General features: G+C 41.8%; 1 protein-coding gene and 1 long non-coding RNA gene across 9 annotated transcripts in view; one reads left to right on the top strand and one right to left on the bottom strand.

Annotated features, from left to right (window-relative positions):
• trps1 (trichorhinophalangeal syndrome I) overlaps nucleotides 1–8,005 on the top strand; it is a 94,950-nt gene extending 86,945 nt beyond the window's left edge. For 7 of the 8 annotated variants that reach the window (XM_077009036.1, XM_077009037.1, XM_077009035.1 and 4 more), the window contains one exon: nucleotides 4,221–8,004. In XM_077009036.1, coding sequence (XP_076865151.1) covers nucleotides 4,221–5,399 — 1,179 coding nt within the window. In that variant the 3' untranslated portion in view covers nucleotides 5,400–8,004. Of the gene's footprint in view, nucleotides 1–4,220 lie in introns of all 8 variants that reach the window. The other variant, XM_077009043.1, reaches the window with a different exon arrangement.
• Nucleotides 8,006–17,285: 9,280 nt separating this feature from the next.
• LOC143516235 (uncharacterized) overlaps nucleotides 17,286–24,291 on the bottom strand; it is a 38,877-nt gene continuing 31,871 nt past the window's right edge. The window contains exon 4 of the long non-coding RNA XR_013131616.1: nucleotides 17,286–18,564. This is a non-coding gene — a long non-coding RNA (uncharacterized LOC143516235). The remainder of the gene's footprint in view (nucleotides 18,565–24,291) is intronic.

The raw sequence follows: 24,291 nt of genomic DNA, 5'->3' as shown, positions 1-24,291 counted from the left end.
TTAGTCCAAACTGACACCTCTGGTGGCTCCAATTAACATCCATTCATTTGCAAAAGTGTCCACTGCCTGAGGAATCAGCAGGGGGGAGAAGAGCTGAACTTGCCTCCAGTGTTATGTAAATGAGGCGTGTGTCAGGTATGGGTGGTTGCTGCTGAAAGCTTGCACCTCCTTGGCTGCCATATGAGACTGTGCAAGATCTCTTGCAAGAAGTCTCCTCATCTACAGAACCATATGTTTGAGATTTTATTTGTGAAAGGTTGAAATAATGTGAAATTGACACAAACATAATATTTGAATTATAATGGCATATAAGTGGCATATTGATTAGTCAAAATGGCTCTGATATTTTTAACCTTATTTTAAGTAGTTTTGTCTTTTGAAAAACTGCTAATAGGTAAAAATGTTTTTACATAAATGTATACAAAAAACCCTCAGCTACTTGAAATAGAATAATATTATTGAGCAATTTTAACTTCAAGATCAAGATTTCGCATGTGTGTCTCTTCCAAATACAGCCATAACCAGCAAACAAAAATAGGAAATTTAGGAAATCTTACCAAAAGAGATATCACTACTACAGATTTTCACTACTCTCTGAAAACTAACAATGTGTTGTGTGTGACGTTTGTGACCCTAGGCTTGAAAATTGCTTCATATGGGCTTTTCAAACTTTTTTTTGGCCCACCTCCACCCTTTCACCTTTGGAGGACAACTTTGTTTTCATGTAAGAATCAAAAGAAAACAATTCTGTATAATACAGTACAATAGTGATAAAAACAATTGGGGTTAGGTGAACCATACAGGACAGGAGAGAAAAGAGGGGGAGAGAAAGTAAAAAGGGAAAAGACAGAAGAGCAGAAAAAACAGCTCAAATGATTCACCAACTGCTGCTACTAAATGAAGAGCAGAAAGTAAGACATACAGCACAAATGACTGATGCATGTGTGTGTGAGTGTGTGTGTTTATGTAAGTGCAACATAGGATAAATGTACAGAATGTACTTATTAGCAAGGCCCCAGAGGCCAGAGGCAGGCAGAGAAAGACCAGGGAACCCCACCCGCCCACGGCCCCTCCAGGATCATGTCCAAAGCCTGCTGTGTACTGGAAACCTTTGCTATCCTTGCTTCTCAGTCAACAGAGTAAGTGAAATGTGTGGTGACATGAATTTTCATCCACATGTAGGTGGCTACAGTCATCTTTCTCTTTATTATAAAAAGTTTTTTCTCACTGCAAAAGGTGACATGATTATTGGTCAAAATAGCTAAAGTTCAGATTTCTCTGAAAGGGTCTTTTCTTCTCCGTCTGAGTCAATGGATCAACATAGCTCACACTATCACCCATCCCCCCGTCTACCTAGAAGTGGCTGCATGACAAAGGATGGCCTCATGGCCTCATGATCCAAAATACCTCAGCACTGGCTTTTGGCAGGCTCAGGTAGAAATGTAGTAATGTTAGTAATGTTTTTCTTCTAAAAAAGATAAGTGGGTTCAAAATAACAATTTTGAAAAAAATTACCAAATTAATTGTGTTGATCCACCTCAAAAAAGGTCATGCAAAAGTCTGTAAGCTGGTCCTGAGTGTGTCTGCCCATCCCCCAGCTGCATTGTTGTGCAGGGGACATGCATAAGGTGAGAGAGGCAGTCAGAGGGCCTGGCTGAGAGCAGAAGCTACAGAGGACATGATGTAAGTTTAGAAATATATACAATAAAGTTGAAATGTTCTCAACAGAGCACTCACATACAATTATCCACTCAGTCTGCCACTCCCTCATTTGGGGAGAAACCTACACTATTGTGGCTATTCCCAACTTTAGACAATTTAGACAATTTTTAATCATGGAGGGGTCTGAAATTTTCGTCTTAGGTGCATGTCCTCACTGTATTGGAATATTTTATTGTCTGAGTGAAAGAGAAACAAAATGGGGTCACTAAAGTGGGAATAGCCACAATACTGTAGCTTTCTCCCCAAATGAGGGACTGGCAGACTGGGTAGATAGTTGTATGTGAATGCTCTGATGAGAACACTCATGAACAATTGTGCAAATGTGAGATGTGTGGACTGCTACAGATACACGTGTGGCAAATGTACCAGGGAGATACCCTGGCAATGCCAGGCATGTTCTGACAGACTGCTGAGTGACTGCTAAAGTGCTAGTCACACAAGAAGGACATGCCACTCACACACACACACACACACACACACACACACACACACACACAGCCCTGCACTGCAGCCTATTGTGTAAATATGTGTGGAATTGTTTTATTCCTTGTATTTTTTGTATAATTTTATGGCAATAATAAAAAGCATGGAACATAAAAAAGCATGGAAACATAACAGTTGTTCTTTTGTATGTTTCTCATGCTGAAATTTCAGTCCTCCTGACTTAGACACAAATGCTTCTGGTCATTACTCACATGTACCTGGCTATAAAATTTCAAATTTTCTATTTAAAATATAAAAAAATAATTTATTGTTTGTGCTTTGTTGCTCAGATAAAACTAAACTAAATACAATATATATAACCTTTATATTATAAAATACAATAAACTGAATAGAACTAACTAGAAACTAAATGGCCAAACTCAATGAAAAACAACAATTAGTTGTGAGCTGAAGCATGCCCCCTCCTGTGGTGCGCCAGTAATGGCCTTATTTACAGAACAAAAGTGCCTGCTTACAGCTGATAATAGGGTGTTAGCTAAAATCCTTCAGTTCTCTCGACCCTTCTCTGGGTTCCGATAGTAGAAGTGTTGAAAGACCCTTCTCTGGGACTTCTAGTGTTAAAGCCAAAAGTGTTTTTAGTTTTTGGTTAGCATTGGTTAGCTCAGTGCATTTGGTAGCTGTGAGGTTTCTGAATTCAACAAAGATTTGAATTCTTCACTCCAAACATGCACCCATAATGACCCATAAGCTTTTCCCCCCTGTTTATTCTCATGGACACCAGAGTGTTTAATTTTTAGATTAAAATCATTCAGATTCTGGTGAGGGAGGTTTGGCACTCTCCTACAGGGGGTCGTTTTCTGATCTTTTTCACTCTGTTCTCAGGTTTTCAAGCCTGTCCATTAATCTGGGCACACACTGTGCCATTTCAAAGCTGTACGCCCATGCCCTGGGAATGAGTGACTCAACCCAGGAGGTGACACTTGGTTATCTGTGAAAAAAGGGGGTGTGTCTTCAGTGTCCGGATGAGGTAGCCTGCGCAATAGCTTTGCAGAGTTAACAGTAACAAAGCGATAATAATTAATAGCCTTTTGATGACTGATTATTACGCTAACTGGCCTAATTAGGGGCGTGTGCTCTCAGAGTCCCGGAAGAGATGAATCATTGCGATGAAATCTCATTAGAACTGGGAGCGTTTGTAGGACAGATGTAAACATTGTAGGCAGTCTGTAGCATTCTTGCTCTTCACACGAGAAGCTCCTTCATCATGACTGTGGCACCTGAGCGTTACCCGATCACACTCGTTGCTCTGTGGAAATGTTAATATCAAAGCCGTAGTGCAATGAGGATTTCAGACCCAAAATATCTCTCCTCTTCTGAAGCGGAAGATAAACAGAGGCAGCGTTCTGGAGCGCTTCGTGACTCCCCAGGAAGGCGTCTGCAGTCAGATTACACAACGTTCTGTTTTTGTAATCTGTTGTCTTCTTGATGTAGGTGTGACACTGCAGTGGGAAAAAGTTCACAAATGACAAAAAGTTTCACATGAAGGGAACCCAGACATGAAAGTGTATGATCTCCAAACTCATGAACACACACACACACACACACACACACACACACACACACACACACACATACACACACCTGTTTCTTTTCATATGTATTAACCCGTATAGATCCTTTCAAGGAGGTGCAGCTTTTCATTTGAGTTCCTATTTTTTCTGCTACTACTTAACACACTGCACTTGTAACATTCTTTGCACAACATTAACATCATGGCAGCCACAAAATCTGATGTGATAATAACAATCAAAAACACAGCACAGAGAGGTCAGCTGTGAACGCAACACTCCCAGCACTGCTGGAGAGCTACACACCCGTGCTGGCCTCACTCTGACACTGCTGTTGTGTTTTATCCTTTGCTGCTTTGAAAACTGAGGATCAAATGCCTTAAAACCAAAATCTCTCTCCTCTCTCTGTCCCTGTCTCCTGTTTTACTCCATCTTTCTACTCTCTCTGACTTTATCTGTCTCCCTCACTTCCCCCCGTCTTTTCAGACCCCCAGGCCATTAAACATCATCAAGCAGAACAACGGTGAGCAGATCATCCGGCGGCGTACGCGCAAGCGCCTGAACCCAGACGGCCTCTCGTCCGAGCAGGCCGGGCCCAAGCAGCAGCGGGGCAACGGTGACGAGCGCCTCAACGGCAGCCCCCTGGAGCGCCGGCCCGACGAAGTCCCGCCCGACGGGGTTCCTCCTCGTCCCGACGCCACGCCACGCCCCGACCCTCAGGCGCAGCTGGCCAAGCTGGAGGGCTACGGCCCGGCGCCGCCCAAGTGCCACCCGAGCCCGCGCTCCACCCACGCCTTCCTGGTCAGCCAGACGCTGGAGATCCACAAGCGCATGCCCCCGCTGCACGCGCACAAGAGCCCGGCCGAGGGCGGCGCCGAGGGCAACGGGCTGAGCGCGGGCCCGCAGGGCGGCCCCGACGGTAAGGCCGGGTCCGAGAGGGGCAGCCCCATCGAGAAGTACATGCGCCCGTCCAAGCAGGCCAGCTACTCTCCCCCGGGCAGCCCCATCGAGAAGTACCAGTACCCTCTGTTCGGTCTGCCCTTCCTCCACAGCGACCTGCAGAGCGAGGCCGACTGGCTGCGCTTCTGGACTAAATACAAGATGTCTATGCCGAGCAACCCGGGCCATTATCTGGGCCATATGGCCGGCTTGCCCAACCCGTGCCAAAGCTTCGTGCCTTACCCTGCCTTCGGCCTGCCCCCTCACTTCCCGCCGCCCCCCACGTCGGGCCCTGACAGCGACACCCCTCTTGACCTGGCCATGAAGCATTCCAAGCCTAGCCCGGTGCCCAACGGCGCGGCCACCTCCAAGGATAAGGCCCCGCCCGAGAGGCGGGCCTCTCCGCCCATGGACAGGGAGGTGGAGCGCGAGAGGCCGGCGGAGGCCAAGGAGGAGGAGGCTGCTCCTGAGACGCGGCCCGCCGGGCCCGAGCAGGTGGACCAGGGCACTCAGGACGAGGCGTGCAGCAAATGTGTTCACTGCGGCATCCTCTTCCTGGATGAGGTCATGTACGCCCTTCACATGAGCTGCCATGGCGACGGCGGGGCTTTCCAGTGCAGCCTCTGCCTGCACGCCTGCGCAGACAAGTACGACTTCACCACCCACATCCAGCGAGGCCTCCACAGGCCCCTCCCAGAGCCCAGCCCCCAGGTCTCGGACGCCTAGGCCCCGCCCACCCAGCACAACTAGAGCAGTATCTAAGGAATCCAAGCAGAGGCTCAGAAGGAGAAACGACAAAACGTACGAATAAATCCCGTGACTTTTGTTTTGCTCTAAACGTGCCAAGATGGCTCCTGGTGCCTCAGCAACTTCAGTCAGCATAGCATTTCTGTCAGAGTTCAGAACCGAGAAGCTCTCTGTTTTCACGTTTTTTTTTTAAAGAACAGCTTTTGAGGAAAATGGTACAAGTAGCTTTTCAATTTAGATTTTTTTTTCCATTGTTATTTCCCAGACATGCAATTTTGACCAAGAAGTTCAGTGAGCTGGGTACATCTACTCAAACTGAATTCTGCTCATTACACCAGGGCTGTTCACAGCCTTCTGGAAAATTCTCTTACCTGGTTTAAGGGAAAAGCGCGGATGCCTGCGTGGCAAAGAGTGTGTAAACATGCCAGTCCTCCATCACTATAGCAACAGCATAAGTGACTTTCATCCTCAAAACAAGCATCCTCAGGGAATGTATATGGATAAAATAGCAAAGACACATGCGTTTAGGCCTTCCTGTCTCTGGTTAATATTATACTAATTCTCTCATGACCGAGTTGCTTTTCTCTATTGTATTTGTCTTTCTCCAGGAAGTTGGTTTGGGCCATCAAGACGTGAGCTGCTGCCTTAGATGCTGGGATGCAAACTGAAATATCACTCTAGAAAATTGGGAAGGAATGGAAAAAATCTATTTTTTTCTGTTGTTAATAGGAATAATCATATTACCAGTGCCTGATATAATGTACAGAGCATTTTCTACCTGATATGTTGATATGCAACATTGAACTTGCGTCTGAATATGGGCCTTGAGCTCTGAAAAAGTTTACATTTGCAAATGTAGCAAACAAGGTAATGAAGCAAACATCTGCTAATTATTTTTCTGTCACATAAACAGTCTTTTCTGTCTTTAAGTGGAACATGGAGCAGAGGTGTGTGTTTGATTCATTGGCCATCAAAGGCCTCTCCATCCCAGCCGCTGTCCTTCACAACGTTGTTGTGTCACCTTATTCATTTACATGTGCTTTATAGCTCAATAGCTTGTAATTATCTCCTGGTATTTGTCTACAGACTTTGAACTAATTGAAGAGTAGCTGATTAGGCTCTATGTGCTAATTTCGGTGTGCTGGAGATGCGAATAGATCTCTTTAGATCCCAAACGCACTGCCCCGCCACTGTCCAGAGCATTTCAAACTCCACGAATTCTGTTGAATTCCACATTGTTGGGTAGTACTTTAGAAAGTACAGGAAAACCTTTTCACGGTTTCCTATTTGAAACAAACTTTGATAATTAACCTGCCAATTCCTCTGCATTATGCTCGGAAATATATTAGCTGCTGTCAGCATTGGACGTCTTAGGTGCCTTGTGGTGAAGTTTTTCTTAGAGAAGTATGACACGGTTGTGCTCTGCTAAGCTATACTTCACACGCCCCTTTGCAACTCCTCTTTCTGCAGAATAAATCAGAAGCTCTTACTGATCAAAGGTTTTGCCATTAAATATCTTGATTACTTTGAAAATAATTTACTATACCAAAATATCACAAGATCAACATTGTAGATTATCAGGTGTGTTTGTTGTTTTTGTTGTTGTTTGTTTTTTTCTTCCCCTGAGAAGAAATCTCCAAGTCTATTTTAGTCATTTTAGCCCACAGCAGGTCATGTTTTGTTTGCTAGAAGCTTGGAGATGTGTGTACTCTGTTTTGTTCCACTGTGCATTTCTCCTACCCACAGTTCCATTGTCCTGGCCATGGGCTCAGTGATCTGGGTCTTGACTGGCTACCCACAGATATTATTTATATGAACTGGGCAGGTGAGGGGGAGAAAAAGAGAGATAGAGGGAGAGAGAGAGAGGGAGAGAGAAGAGAGAGAGAGGTGCTCTGGATGTCTCAAGGACATCTCTGTGTTTCACAGGTCCTTACTATAGCCTTATGATGCTGCTTAACTGCAAACGCCTCTTGGAAAATAACTGAAATAATTATGAACTGTTGCTTTTCATTGGAACATTTATAGTTGGGTATTACGTAACGAGGATTTTCTCCAGTCTTTCAATTTTAATTTGTAATTATCTTAACGCTTGCACTTCAGTTATTCTGTTTATTGCCAAGGAAGAAGAAAGATGAAATGTTTTATTAGCATGCTATGAGTATGAACAGGTACTGCATTGTAATAAGCAAACAAGATTGTGCCTTTTTTTCCGGGAAGGCCTTTTGCAAGGTCTCTCCAACAATGAAACACAAAGGAGTATTTGCTCGTGCCTGGAAGCCCGTTTGGCCCTGGTCAACACAGAAGGCAAAACTATGTAAATGTTTTAACTATTGTTTTTAGAACGTTATTGTTTTTACACTTTTGCTGCATTTAAAGTGCATAGATGATGGTTTAGAATTTCTTTATTTTGGTTTTCTTCAACTGCCACCTTAACTTTGTGTTGTAGGATTTTACATGCAAAAAGATTCAACAAAGATGGCAAAGATGTCTGATGCATCTAAACTTGAATAATGATGATGATGATGATGATAATGATAATAATAATTAATAAAGTAATAACAAAACATTTTGGCAAACTTTGCAGCATGCTGTTGCATTCATTGTGTCATTTCACAGTTCCTCCATCCACATCTGTTAGCGTTAATAAGTACTGATCTCTACACCATCACAGGTTTTTTCAAAACAAAGCAGTTCTAATGAGACAACCGTTGCAACCTTTTCCCATGGCCAGTTCTCCGAGGAAACGGGAGTGCCAGAAAGCAGCGCTATCTGCTGTGATCAGAGCAGAGGCTGCTGTGGGATCAGGGGTCAGATGTGTCCAGGCCTCCTGATGGAGAGGAGAAGCACTAACCAGAGTCCTTCATGACCTGTACATTGAGACGACTGTGGCCCTCCCTGTATCCGTAGGCACATGACCCGATCTGAACAGAACATCGGACCTCTTACATCGCTGAGAGAGAGCTATCTGGACCGCCACCCAGTTGTTCTCCCTTTTGACGGGTAATGGTTGTGACTTTATATGGCCAAAACTTTGTCACTTTATATGGCCAAACAGATCATGACCTCGAGGACACTGGGAGCAAGGCAGCAGGATTGAAAGCTATTCGCCGTCCTCTGGTAAGGATGCAGTGGAGATTGGTTGTTACACAGTTGTAGTGGAAATCAGTTAAAGTAAAATGAGTGTGGCAGTAAAATGAAACGCTATTACCCATGTTCCCTTCCTGCATATACACTTACAAGCCACTTTATTAGGAACGCTGACCTAGACTGACTGGCCCCCCTAGACTGACTGGCCTTATTGGACACGTAGAATGCATTTGTAGTGCATATTAATGCAGAAATTCTTTGCTCTCCAACGCCTCTGGTCAACATTAATGTAGTATGTTTCTAACCACAGAACTACTGATGAACAAGTATTTAGTGGTGGGCTGTATGTGGTAGACTATTTTTAACATATTAATAGAGTTTTAACACTGAAATTGAAATGGCTTGGTTGTGTGCGTTGAGCTCGTACAAGTTTAACAGGTACAGCTTTACAGAGCCGGGGTTTTACGAGTCTGTCACTGCTGGTTTGAGACTGTCCAACCACCCAAAAATAACCAGCCAGCGTCTTGCAGTACTAAAAATGACAATCAACGAGGTAAATTATAGCTAACATTGATCACGGAGCTATTGTAGAACTGCATACCTATCAGGTTTAAAGATGTTTCTAATTAGTAGCTGATCGGTGGATATTAATGGAAATTAAGCATATCAGATAATAATTAGAAAGTTTCATCTAAAATTCTAATTTCTGATAGTTCTGATCTGAAACTTTTAATGAATTGAGGCTAACGTTATTAAACTATAAATCATATTTGAGACACAGATGAGACTTATGAAATAATAATGATGTGTGTTGCTTCGTGTCTTCAGAACCGCTCCAGCCCATCTTGATACTCTACATTCTGCACAGCTGAGAGCCACTCGGACAGCAGAGGCCTGCCCTCACGCTCCCAGAAACAGGCAACGCGGGCTAAAGCACTCGCTTGGCTTTCTTTAAAAATAATTCTGTCCACAAGATGAAGAGTTATATGTAACCACATTTCTTTCTTTGTGATAAGCTACAGGTTTGGTGTCCAGTATGTTAATAGCCTACTGGTTTTGGTTCTTGGCTTTGGCTACAGATGGTTTCCAAATGGCAGCTCTGTGGTAATTAGCAGCCTGATTACATTTAGGAGTGATGACCTGTGTTTTTAGCAGTTTCATCAGTCTGCTGTGGCTGTCTACACTGGTGCGGTTCAGGCTAGAATTACTCGTCTGTTACGGGTTTTCCATCACTGGCAGCGTCAGTGTTTAACAATGCAGTTTGTGTTCCTGTTGTTACCTCTGATCTAATTTCGGCAAAACATGATCCTAATTTCATTTGTTAATTTCCTTTATATGTCGTGTACAATTTCTTTTTGCTTAGTCTCCTAAATGTCTACAAATGTCTACAAAAATAATGAGAAGGAACTGCTTTTCTTTCTTTTTTTTGTTGTTGTCTGTGATTTTTAATGTTTCCTGACACCAGGATTCAATCAAAAAAGTGGAAACTGACATTAGCAGTGACTTCTCACTTTTGAGTTGGCCCTTTTAGTGCAGTTACATTCTATTTCAAACCAAACCGGATAGTTAAAAGCCAGGGTAGATACCATCCACACCTAGCCTAACCTTTCCTTTCGGAACTTTCTTAAAGTGATGGCCACAAATGGAGGTTTTAATGGTTGCCCTTTTTTGACCGTCACTTTCTTTTCCATCTTCTTCTTTCCTTAAAAGACTTCCCTCACCACCACAGAAGTGTGCAGTCCCTCCTCTCCCTCGCTGAGATTTGCACACTGCACCAGTCAGAGGGATGCAGCAGACAGAGAGAGGGACTTTCTCCAGGGCGCCTTTGAAGGGTCCTGGGGGGGCTCTTCTCTCCGGCTGGCAGCTGGTGGGCTACAGACAGCGCCGTGTCCCGTTTCGGCCGGACTGAGGAGGCAGCTCGGCACGTCGGGCTCAGAGAGGAGTGGAGCAGCTCTGAGCCAGTGAGGGTGGCTGATGTCAGGAGTTGGACGTTTAGTAGTGAGAAGCTGAAGTGAGCCATGGCTACGTAGCAATCGGGGCAACTCTGTAGATAATTGCTGTATAGTTGACAGGAACTGACATTCAGTTCATTAATGGTTATTTCTTCAATTATGAAAAATGCAAAAAGGGCAAAATATCAAATAACATTTGATTATACACCCAATCACCAACATTCATCTATTAGCATTATAACCCAGATCTTGCTAATTATTAAGCACACTTGTCAATTGTTAATCAGTTACAATCATTTAACGGCTACGAGGAAGAAGAATTTATTTTTAAAATTGATAATTATTTTGTAATACTGATTACCTTAACATATAAAGTTACTAAATTAAAATTAGATGGGTCAGCAGTTCACAGTATTATAGTTCCATATTAATTTGTTTTATAACTGCTTATCAATGATTTGAAAGTTTATGACCTAGTTAACCATTAATCAACATTTATTTAACATTTAAACCATTCATAAACCAAATATAATGGCAGTCTTATTGTTAAGTGGTTCCACTTTACAAATTGAATAAACCTTGTGTTGTGAGTTCCTATGATGGGCCTCCCTGTAGGATCGTATTCATCGCATGATAAAAGACAGAACAGAAGATCCTACATATGTTATCAATCTGCTTTGTTTTTTTTAAGTGCTCTCTGTGATACGGACCAATCAGGAAGAGCTGCACCAATCACTCCAGCCTTCACTTCCAGCTCCGTCCTGCTCATCTGATTGCACATCAGAGCAAATTTTATAGACACGAAGCAGCACTTCACTGAACGGCCTCGTTCCAGCGTCCTGGCGAACGGCCACGCTTCCCCTATCCCACCCGTCCAATTAATCAACGTGCTATTCACAGGGCACTTTCTGCATTTTGGGAGGATTGGCGGTACGATGCGTGCTTCCTCCCGCACGGCGGTATTGATCGGCCTCCCCGTTGCCAGTGTCGGGTCACTTCAGGCTGTGCCCTGATCTGCTGCAGTCTTGTGGGTGCTGCGCAATGTTGAGGTGGATTTCTGTGGTTGCTGCTTTTACCTGTTGTGTCCTTCATGAGCAAGTCGATGACCCATCAGTCATAGCGTGGCTTGATTGGTATTTAAACAATATACTGTCAAAGGCAAAGGTGACTGTGTGGATATCACACATCATTTTCCAATACCATGTGTGTTTGGTGCTGCTCATATTGACCATTTTGTGTTTATATAAGCCTGCAGTCTTGAAACTTTTTTATTGCTTGGTTAAGTCCAGATTAATATGTTTCAAGTGCAATACAGAGGTTTTCGCTAAGCTTAATAAAGTATTAGTGTGTGTAAGGAGGCATGCTTGGCTGAACAGTGACTACGCACCACATCCTGACACTCAAACCGCAACAACGTTACAGTCACCGATCAATTATTCAACTGTGCTTAGTGTATATATACAACTGTTTAAACTGAGGGATTGGAAGACGTCAGGCTACTGATAGTGGTTATTAAATGCACTCGAGCTCCTCAAGCCAGTAGTTTGGAAAGGTATTCAAATCTATGCTTTTACAACACGAGACCACTTTTCTCGAGTTTTGAGTGCTCTGTTCAACAGCATTCTTCACCTTTGAAGTCATTTGTCAGCAGGACTTGCCGAAGCCTGATAAGAAATACCTTTCTGAGCCCACACTATCTGGGTGCTTTGTGAACTAGAGTAAATATTCTTATCTCCTGTAATAATTAATGAGACACAATGGACATTTGCAGACAATTGTCTTTATCGTAACAGTTTGATTATGTATGGCAAGCAAGCTTTTTTTCCCCCCTATAATTATTTTATTTATTTATTTGCATCACCTTAGTGCATAGCGCTCCAGCTGAACTTGGGATCACTTCCCCGAGGGACAAACCCCACATATTGATCCATCACACGCCTCGTCCCGCAAGCTTCTGTTTTCAGCTCTTTAACGTTGGGCCAATCTCTGTATTCACTAGGAAATGACTGATTTCCCCCAGGTGCCATAGTCAAGTATTGTTTAGAATGCAGGACTTTATTAAATAGGTATGAATGCGTATTTGAGGAGAATAAAAGAGAGTAAAAAGTAAATGGTGTTAAACTCTTGACCTGTTTCAGAATGCAAATGTCAACAACATTGTAAAACAGAGTAACCAGTTATTATAGGGTTGGAAATTTGCTGTAGAAAACTGTGATGAATGTTTCTGTACATGTTCCTGTCACATGAAGATTAGGCCCAAGTAGTTCCACCAATTAGAATGCATCATCTAGGAAGTTCTTCTTGGTCACAGACAGGTCAGCTGAGAATATGAGTCACAGTAAGGTTTAATTCTCTTTTAGATCAGTTGCATTTGGACATTGCCAGTCTTTTATGATGGGGAACGTCTGTGCCTACAATGATATTGTGTTCATATTAGCAGCAATAATTTCAGGGAACATTTCTGAGTAAAATCAACTCGACTCTGAAGCAACTGCCTGCACTGCCTTATTGAACAGCTCTGTTCCCTTATTGAACAGCTCTGTTCCCTAATTGAACAGCTCTGTTCCCTAATTCCTGAAAGCTATTCTTTGTCATTTTACATGTTATCAAAGGGGCTACTGCTGAAGCCAGCTGTTACCATGGAACTCACCCTCCACTCACTCACCCATTTGATGAACACCTCTCTAACAGGGGTGGGTGGAGGTCACTGTGTTCTGGTCAACTGGGCTCCTGCCCTGGGTCATCCACCACTTCTTGATCCCTAGAGGCAGGAGCTCTGTGCCATGAAGCAGACTCCTAGCTGCCCTGTATAACGCCTGTATAATATTTATGAATGACCACTACTAACCCCTGAGTCCAACAAAACATCTAGGTATATTTTGCACACGTATTCAATGTATAATTTCAGATATACTATCAGTTCTTTTTTAAGTTGATGGCACCTTTATAATGTTATTTACAGTTTGTGGAATTTGAATGGTACAATTATTCAGATTTTCTACCATCTACATATTCCCACTAGAAGCATAACTGCCCTCATGGACCATCAGAAAATGGTCAATTAAAATTATGATGTACAGATAACACACGACTGCACCATATTGCTAGTGAACAGAAAAACCTTTTCTAAATTTAAAAAAATATTCACCATCAAACAATATCCCCAGAACAGCAAGCCACCTGACCTGTGTTGTATCTATTCATTTAAAAATAGATTGGCATGGACAAAATTCATCTCTTCATATTCTCATTTCCACACGCCAGCTGTGGTAACCATGTAACCACCATGTGACACATACTTCCTTTCTCATAGACCTGAACAACTGGCAGCCATGTACACCACCCCACTGGGTTTGAGTCCAACACTATGACAAAGACGTGTAGATCTTTTGATCTTTTAAATGTCCATGGACCTTCCTCAGATGTATTTGTAGTCATATTGAAATCGAGCTTTATTGAGCCTGTTATTTATAGTCCTTCCAAGAGTGGTGATTGGTTCTTTGACCCAAGAGCCGAAGGGGCAAGGCTTGGTAAGTTGATGACCTGTTTATTTGGGACACTAGAGGCCATGAGGATGCTAGTGAAAAATGGGCAGGAGGCTGGACTGCAGCCTCACAGTATATATGGCTGACATTTGTGAGGAGACAGCTAATAACTTCTGCTCTGACTATGGTGGAGTGAAAGACTGTGAAAGCAAGTCAACAGGGAAAATCAATTTGCCTGTTACTGAATTTTGTCGGTAAATATAAAACTTTTGCACCATTTACAACAAAATGCTATATAAATCAGCAGGCATCATTAGCTTCTTTTACGTCTTGACATTTTTTAACATTTATATTCTAAGCAGTTTTATATTCCGGCGTATTGTTTCTGTTGTCCTTTACATGTTTTTGGTCAGTTTTAATTATAGGACCACTATGTATTTTTATTATTGTAAATTTTCTTTCTCATTGAAGTCTAACTGTAAAGCATAGGCTAAAAATATTTACCTCAATTAAAATGTCCAACAATTCATGGATTTCAGAATGCATTTGACAGCCTTGACACAAACCATTTGACATCTTAAATCTAACAGCTTTGCTGCAAAAAACTAAAGGCTATATTTCCATTTAATCAAAAAAAGAAAAGAAGTAAAGGGGTGGAATTTATTATGCAAATTATCAAATGTAAGAACATTTGTAAAAATAATGCTCTTTTAAGTTGCACTACAATTCTCTTTTATACACTGATGTGTAATAGTATTTTTAACTTTTTGTTATAGAAACCTTTCATTGTAGAGTACTTTTGAAAGCTGACAGCCAGAGATAGCAAAATTAATTTAAAACGCCCCAAAATAAACCAAGATGAGGCTCTTCTCCCAAGAAACTGAAACTACATGGTGTGAGAAATCCTTCTGCTGGGTTTAAGATGCTGTGCCTTCTGCAGGATGTGCACACCACGCTGCAGGAACCAGCTCCTCCGCTAAGCAGTCGTCAATTATTCTAGCGCGTCCACGCCAGCGCACGTGACTAGCACACACGGCAACAGCTGGCTGTGGTGTTTCCTCTCCGCGGTAACAGTAGCAGCAGCAGTATCCTCCACCCTAGGAGCTCGTCTCCACCATATGGCCCACCGGTGTGCACGCAAACCGGCTCCTTTGTTAACAGGTATAATTACATGGTTCCGATGACACTGTGGAGTCCCTCGGCTTTGCATGAACCAATTAGGCATGTAGTTTCAGTGGCGTAATGTTTTTCAAAGGGAGCCGTTGTGTAAATACAGTTGGTTTTGGTGTACAGAGATGTGGCACAAAAGTGGGTGGATTGCCCGAATTAATGTAGTAAAATGTTGAATGTGAATAGGGCTGTAAATCTAGAATTTGTTTCTACTTGGTGTGCCAGTCAATGCTAGCTAGAAAAAGTCGTGAGTCATGTCGACCTCATAACATAGTAGAATGTCAATATATCTATTCATTTTTTTTTAACATATTTCATCTCTTTGAGCAAATTTCACTTTTTGTGGACATAATGCCTTGTGTAACTGTTATTGGTAGGGCAGCCATGTAATTTTCCAGGTGGAGAGATGACCAGGTGTTAGTGCCAAACAGGAGGCAAGAAGTACTTAAGCCATGCTTCCTGTTTCTAATGCTCACGCAGGACTTTAAATCACCTGTACTCCAAAGATCACTAGGACGTCTCTCCTTATGCCTGGGCAAACAGGTACCAGTGTAATTAGAAGTGTTTGTGTACTACATTAAGTGTCCAATATTAAAGAGGTTATCACAGACAAAAATATCCACACCCACATTTACCATTAGCAGTCTGACTAATGCAGGATGTCATCCAACCAGAGCTTAATTACACCTATAACGCCAGTCTCTGTGAGATCAGTTTTGGAGAAATCGCCCTTTTTTTGTTGAATTCGGTTCAGCCTGTTGTGTCTTAGAGAGTTTGGAGATGGGAATCTGATTTCAGACCCGCACAGGGAGCCAGTTCTGTCCAAAACCAGCTTCCAGCTGTCAACAACGTGGAGACATCATCATCGTGGTTATACTGTGTGAGTAATAATTCACAGTGAGGTTTTCTGGGTAGATTCAGAGGACATATTGTCAGACAGTGACATGATTACCTTTGAGGCTCACTAATTTACCTTTATCTCATTTTATCTCAGCTTTTCTCCCTTTCCAGTGTTGTATATCAAAAGCAGCCACCTATTTTATGGGGACTTTAAACTTTTACTAGGTTGAAAGTGAAGCAGGCTCAAAACAAGGACATTGGATTTTTGCAACAAAGAAAACAGGTATAATTTGACTTGCTAAAAGGAAGTTTCTTGTTCTGCCAAGGATCATTACTGTACTTGTCTGAGTCTTTGCTGTGAATGGTTGTGTGTTGTTCAGGTTTAGTCTGAATGGACTCTTTCTTTCACCTCTTATGGCCTAAAAGAACAAAACTCTTGCAGTTGCCCACTTGGATGGTTAAGGATCCAAGCACATAGTGCAGGACCTTTCTTGAAGATTTTTTTTTATTGTTGTTTTTCTCCAGTAAAATAAAATTAATTGGGAACAAACATTTTAAAGGTTCAGAATCTGTAAAGGTGCAGAATCTGTAAAGTTGTGTATATTTTTACAGGCTCCCTAATTGGCCTGAACATGGCACTGCAGTTCAGCATTAAATATTTTGGCCTCTATGAACTATATGTCAAAATATTTATTAATTTTTTTTGTTGTAATCCTTGGCTTCTGCTAAATTAGTTTAGACCCTGGCCAGCAATTTTTGACATGATGGATTTTTTTGCTAATTCGTATAATATGCAAAACCTTTTGCCCAATCAGCACAAATTTGGTGTCAGAATATTCTGGAGAGCACGATCTCTAATCGCTATTCAGAACATGTTCATATTTGTGCTCAGTATGGCTGTGAGACATTACATTTGCTTAAACAGCCACAACTCCTAAATGAATGAAGCAATTTTTACAAACTCATACTACTATTGATTTTGATAACTGCTTCTCAAATACAGGGCATGACTTTCTACAAGCATGTAAAGTTTCACAGTAATTGGCCAATGGGGGACTCTATTGCTGAGTTCAATATGGGAATTTTTTTTTATCTTGCACAGTTTGCCAAAACTGTAATTGAACTCACATCATGTAGCTTGTCATGGCTGTTGTGTTGTGTACACCAAATCAGATATTAGCATTTTCACCCAACCTTCTCAAACTGGTCTAAAATAATGTGAATATATCCAAAACATCTAGCCATAACAGTAATATATATATATAATGTTCCTTTGTCAGTCGGAACCTGTAGAGAGTATTAGGTGCAACTGGCTGAAGTTTGGTCTACAGTTCAAATGTCACATTCTGAAGTTTGCCAAGTTGGGTATTGGCCTTAAAAGGCACTAAAGTGACAAACTATTTTTATTTTTTACTATTTTTATTTTTTTACAAGAATTGAATTCAAATATCTCTTCACATAATAAACATATTGAACATATTTCTTGGCGGAGTATCTTGCAGTTCAGTAAACTCTAACATAAGTCATTTCATAAGTCCTGTTGCCTTGCAGCTGTTGATTAATTTGTTGAAAAATGCACCTGTTGAACTAGTTCTAGGACTTTTGGAAAATTCTCACATTTATTTTTTTATCAAAATGTTATAATGCAACAATCATCCAAAACATGCTCACATTTGTACACAGTACTGCCTCCACAGTCAGTGCTTCCATTGTTTGCATATTCTGTCTCCACAACTGTTAATCACCAAATCTTTGAGTCATTTTCATGAAAACATTCAGTTATGGACGTGGAGGTAGCCTGGACTGTACATAACTGAATGTATCTGCAAAAGTATAATACATGCTGTGGATATATATGTGAATGGTGAACTTGCACCACCAGCTCAAATGTTGAAGTGTGAATGTGTGCAAAATCAGTGGTGGCTATACTTGCGATTAGCTTGTAGTCAGAAAGTAATAAGAATAGTAATAAGAAAAATAAGATGTAATTAATTTTATTAATAAAACATTAAAATGTAGCCAAATTTGATCCTATAGGGCCATATCACTCAACGCTCTCCCAACATATCAGTCAAAAGGATTTTTCAGGTTATGCATTATTTGTGAAGGACATCAGAAAGGTTAATAAACAGTATGATTTGTGACACTAAATGTGTCACGTCTTGCATATATGTAGATCAGGGATTTAAAAGGATCTGAAAGCAGTTTTGCTGCAATACATGTGCAAGTTGAGTACCAGCAGCAGACGTGAACTTCTGTACAAACAGGATCTAGAGGAGTTAACCAGTGAAACAACAGGCAGGAGTGCAAGGTGCTAATCAAAGCTTCGTTCTCTGCAGGAGTCACGGGCACGACGGGCCTGGAATAAATCATATTGCTGTTAAGAACGAGATAAGCGTTGGAGAATATTTGATCCCCCTCCCTCCTCCCCTGTGTCTTTGTTCAGCAATGTCGCCTGTATGCCAACATATCTCTAAGCCGTGCGCAAACATCTCCCGTGCCAAATGATTTTAGCATTTCATCCAGATCCAGCAGTGGCAGAGAAGTAACAGCATCCATACGTGTGATGGGAAGACCAGGTAACATCTCACCACTGTCCGCTCCCACCTCCTGCAGAGGAAGAAGTAAGAGGGATAATTAAGCAGAGATGTTATGCTCCTTTTTTTTTCAAAAGTGGAAGGATATTTAAATCTCTTTCATTCTCATTGTCTTTCTCTTTCAAGAAGTTTTGTAATGTTACAAACTCCCAACAGCCTTTAAAGGGATCAAGCAGTAATGATCACCAAGGCTCTTCAGATGTTTCCTATTGTTTAGATTAAGTAGTTGTTAGATAGCAATTATTCACACACAGCTTTTAGACTGGAGACCACTGCTATTATTTCAAACACTCAGTACTTGTAATTAGATAATATGAGGTAAACAGCCAGTGAATGATTTCAAGAGGTTATTAAAACATTGTCAAAGACTTAACAGGTGAAGGAGTTTTAAATACTTTTATTGTCTAATAAGGGCATTTTCCTTTTTATAGTCATTCCTGAGTCGAATGTCGATTGTGTCAGGCCGTGAGAGCCTACAGTGAGCTACATGCCGCCTGTCACCTTTGGCGCCTTCTCTGCATCTGCCTTTACTCCCACTTCTCATTCCCCCAGCAGGCTGTCGTAATTAGGGCCGCACATCCATGTTTCAGCGGCTTGATCTCCAACTGCAAATGTGAGCATCACCTCCGACACATGCTCTTTGTTTTGACATGTGAGGTACACACACAGAGAGGAGCTCTCCTCTATATGAGATCCAAGAGAGAAACAGGGCCTGATGAGGAACGGAAGACGTGTGTTAGGATGCGACTGCTCTGCAGGAGCTGGGGCTGAAAACGTAGCGGACAAGGTGATCGTAGCCTGAGATTCTACAGCATTAATTAAGCCAGACTGGAAATGCAGATGGGGAAAACACAGGAGTAATTTAAGGAGAAAGATCTGCAGGCATTCTTCACTGCGCCGGTCACGCAATGACCCGTCCACTCCAACCTTTCCCCTCCAACCTTTCCCCTCTCCCTAGCAGGCTCCCAGAATGCCATGCACTGCGCTCAGCACACATGATGTGAGTCTGTTGACAGATTCTGATGCCGGACACGGTCAGAGAACAAGGTTCAAAGTCATGGCAGCGGCTGTGTCTAAATCCACTGCTGTGTGAGACAACCACTAACGTTCAGGGGACAGATGCAGCAGGGGTCCTTGCAGTGCTTTTGGCCATTAGGGAATATGAGCCTCAGCGAACGCTCCATCTACTCCAGAATACTGGCCACTCATGGGTGCTATCTGAGTTACAGATGTAACACCCAGGGCGTTGTGGAGCGATTGTGAGGCAGACACATGCTGAGAAGAGTGAGATTTATTATGGGCAAATCCATGATCATATTCAGTATGGTACAGTACTGGAAGACATAACAAATAGAACATAACAAAAGACAGACTAAATGCAAACAAACCATGAAACGTGAACTCTCAAACGTGAAACGCACAGTTCACCAGTATCATGAAACATGACATAAACCCATAAGCACATCACAAAAGATTCACAGAAAACCTAGACTCAAAAACAATGACCAGCACGTCAAGTCAAACATACAGGGTTTAAAATACAAACCAGATTCCAAAATTTAAAAATGTTACTAAAACGTTTACTCAGATTAAACGTTTGATCTGTCTTCTATGTTCTATAAAATATTGACAATTGCCATCTCCACATCATTGCATTCAGCTTTTATTCACAATTTGTTTAGTGTCCCAACTTTTTTGGAATCCAGTTTGTACAAAGATAATCAAGGAATTAAGCAAGACACACATGAGACCAATAATTAGGGGAGGAGTTACAAATGAATAGGCATGACAACTGAAATAATAACAAAAGCATATGAGACACAAAAACAAGGACATGACTGACATGAGGGGGCGGAGCCAGACGTGACAAACTAACAAGCCAAACTGAACCACAGTTTCCTGTTTTCATAAATGAGTAATCACATTACCACTGAGACTTAAATATATATGCTGTAATGGCCAGTGATCAATTATTTTATGAATCAGCTTGTCAGAATTTTTAGTAAGCAAAAATTACAGTTTTTTATGTTAGTCCAGGTGTAGTAGACCATAAAACAAAATGTGATATAATAATGGCTAGTGAATGGAATGACAAATAAAACAGACCAATTAAATATGATGAATAACACATGTATTAGAAGGTGTTGGAAGACACCTTTAAGATTGGTGTAGCAATGTCTAAAGGCAACTAAATAAACAAAAGCTACTATTAAAGAACTAGACTATATAAATATATATACACTCTTCCTCCTCCTCATCCTCCTTTTACTGGGCGAGCTGGCATGTGGATCATTTCAACACAGAGGCAACTACAGAGCTACAGGATGTATAAGATTTGGCATGAACACATTCACATACAAATTTACATTCAGTTGAGTTGCTTGAGTTTTCGACCAGATTTACTAATTAGTCTTAGAAAATGGGTTCAGGGAATAAAAAATACCACAAAGACAGCTGGAGACTGATTATATTATAACATAGAATTCAAAACTTTCCATTCAACTGAGAAAAATTTGGGCTTAGAAATGCAATGGTTTACCATGAAAGAGTAAATAAAATAGCTTTCTCATCTTTTGCAAGCTGTGTTCATTTGGAAGATGACATATTCCATTCCTTTAAATGTCAAGATGTGCAGAAAATTGGTCAAACATAATTTATTTTTTATGCCGGATGTACTATTTTGGGTTCTTTTGATGAAGGGAGGAAGTGAGGGAGGGAGAGAGAGAGAGCTGTTTATATAATAGAGCAAAACACAACTACATCACATGCTTCTCCAAATACTACTGCACATGCTCCCACTAATACTACTGCGCATGCTCCCACTAATACTACAGCGCATGCTCCCACTAATACTACTGCGCATGCTTCCACTAATACTACTGCGCATGCTCCCACTAATACTACTGCACATGCTCCCACTAATACTACTGCACATGCTCCCAGTAATACTACTGCACACATTCCCACTAATACTCCTCTGCATGCTCCCACTAATACTACTGCGCATGCCCCCACTACTACTGTACATCCCATAGGTTTTCCTATCTGCCTTGAATGGGTTTGAACAAGTTCAGTTTTATTTTATTGGGTTCAGTCTGCACAGGGTAGAAGACTCTGCCTTGATGCTGTTGGGACCTGGGTAACATGTTTCATTAGTCGATGGTGCTGTCTGTTTCTCCATCTTGTGAGGTTTGCACTTGTGTTGGTTCTGTTACTGTGTGTCAGTAGCTGAGGAAGGCTAGTGCAGGACCCTTGTGTTTGAGGACGGCTTTTTTCATCCATCCATAGTGTGGACTTATTGTTCTATGTATAAAGTTGTACTCAACAGTAAAGTCAGTATGTTGTTGGAATCTGAATTTGGTCCATTGTACGTCATGATTTCTTCTGGGAACTTTGTGAGATTCAGTATTTCCATCTATTGTGAATAGCATGTTGATGGCAGTGAGGTAATCTGCACACGTCTGCTGATAGCTCCTGCCATGGGCGTTCAGGCAGGGTCAGGGGTCACGAGTGGCTCTCGGTGCTCACTTGCGGCTTGTGGCTGTTGCTGTATAGAGAACTCGATACTTTGTCCTTCACGGCTTTGTTGATGGGGATCACCATACGGCATCTCTATCTCTCTCTAGAGTTGTTAATCCCATATGTCCATGATGGATCCTCTCCAAAATGTCAGTTCTCATACTAACTGGTATGACTCTCTGCTTTCCCCTGTTTAAAGAGTGGGAGAATCTGTCTAAATGACTAAGTACATACTCTCTGCCAAGATCTCCTGGGCTTCTTTAGACACATTGTTGACATAGGCAGGCCATCAGAATATTCAGTGTAAGAATGATTTGGAGAGTCTGATCATCTCTGATCTCAGCTGTAATGTTCTCCATCACTGGTTAAAGTCAAAGTAAACATTATTGCCATTTCTTTACTCCAGGACACAGTTCTACATTTAACATATAACAATAACAAATAATAGAGCAAATAGTCAATAAATACAATCTGGCAGATCATACAGACACAACAATAAACTCTTCTGTACAAACAAAATAAACTACAACTATTTAAACCCAGGACAGCAGAATCTACACACTGAGCAAAGAGGGGTCCACCACCTGTTGATCCTCAGAGATCCTCAAGAAGTCTCGAACACAGTTTACACAGTGATGAGCTTTATCTTAGTGAGATTAGTTTGTTGACTAGCTTCTGAGGCATGAAGGTGTTGAATGTCACTCAACATAAGTGTCCTTGTTTCCCAAGTGTGAAAAGGATATGTAGATAGCAGAGGGTATGACGTCCTCAGTGGATCAGTTTTGTCCGTAGATATACTGGTGTGGGTGGGATGGAGTCCATAACATGAGTCTCTTTGGCACTGGATTAATGGTGGCAGTTTTGAAGCTCTTTACTGGAGTTACCTGTGGCAGGAAAACATTAACCCAGGAATGCTGTCAGGGCCATATAGTATCATACGGCATAGATTCACTCACTGCAATGTTTTAATGGCTGGTACTGGCTTTTCCGCAGGGGATCTGGACTGGGTTGGGTGGTGAAAGTTTTGGTGCTTACAATGTTGTCCACACATTTGCTTATGTATCCAGAGAAATGTATGCGTCTGTGTGGTCTCCATGTGATGCAGTGTGGGGACAGAACCCAGCACTGTGTGATTCCTTGGTCCAGTAAACATGGTCCAGTGTTTTTTTCACCCTTGTTGAGATAGATATTGGTAAAATTTGGTATGTTCTTCATATTTACATGGTTGGAGTCGCCTGAAGTGAAGTGGTTTGAAGTGAGCTGCTTGTGTCATAAAACATGAACCTTTAGAGGCTTCACTTGATGTGACGTAACTGAGAACGAACAGAGCAGAAAGCAGTGGGAAGGACACTTGTTAATTATGTACTTTACCACGCAGAGCACTGGCCGCTAATGACAGGAGCATTTGTGCACCAACTCATGTTCATGTTCATGCATAGTCCACTACTTCTCGGCTTCCCCCATGACACATTTCTGTCTGCATGAAAGCAAGTTAGCCCATCAGTTTAATGGCCAGGTCAGGAATGTTATCATTAAGCCATGTTTTAGTTGGAATTAAAACATTTAATTCACCTCTGTGTGTAGTCATTCTCAGCCTGAGTAAGTCCACTTTGTTGTTGAGCAAGTGAACTTTGTCTTCAAATAGCAATTGTAAAGCCAGTTTAGAAAGATTAGCTTTTAGCCTAGCATGACTCTTTTTGTTTTTGTGTATCCCATGGAGCAAACAAACCTAAAAGGACAAAAGTCAGAGAAAATGCTGAAAAACAAATCAGGTCAATGCACAGACAGGGCAGCAAATGGAGAAGCACTCCGAGAGCACACGGAGATCATGTCGATACTTGAAATAAGAAGGAGGAGCTGAAGAGGTCAGATGGATCTCGGCTAACGTGGCACAGGTTACGGATATCAATGATCGGCAGAGGCTGCATGGGGAATGGAGCTGTGTCTGGTGGTTCTGGGTGGAGCGACAGGTCAGTTGCAGACAGATGGATGATGGGAATTCCAGTCCAATGGAGTATGACCCACTTTGAGAGGCATGACCCCTAGATAGGGCACCATGGACTACCAGGTTCTTGCCAGACCCAAATTATGAGATGTTGAACTTTGTTCGGTGAATCAGGAACCACTGGAACTCCACCCTGTCTCGTTTACTATTTGAGCAGGATGATATTTTTTTGCCTTAGTCACTTCTGGAAGCTTTAGTTCATAATAATGGTGCGTG

Source organism: Brachyhypopomus gauderio, chromosome 6 (assembly GCF_052324685.1).
Source record: "Brachyhypopomus gauderio isolate BG-103 chromosome 6, BGAUD_0.2, whole genome shotgun sequence".
Taxonomy (NCBI): Eukaryota; Metazoa; Chordata; class Actinopteri; order Gymnotiformes; family Hypopomidae; genus Brachyhypopomus; species Brachyhypopomus gauderio.
The sequence above is the reverse complement of the archived record's forward strand: the minus strand, read 5'-3'. Positions and strand labels throughout refer to the sequence as shown.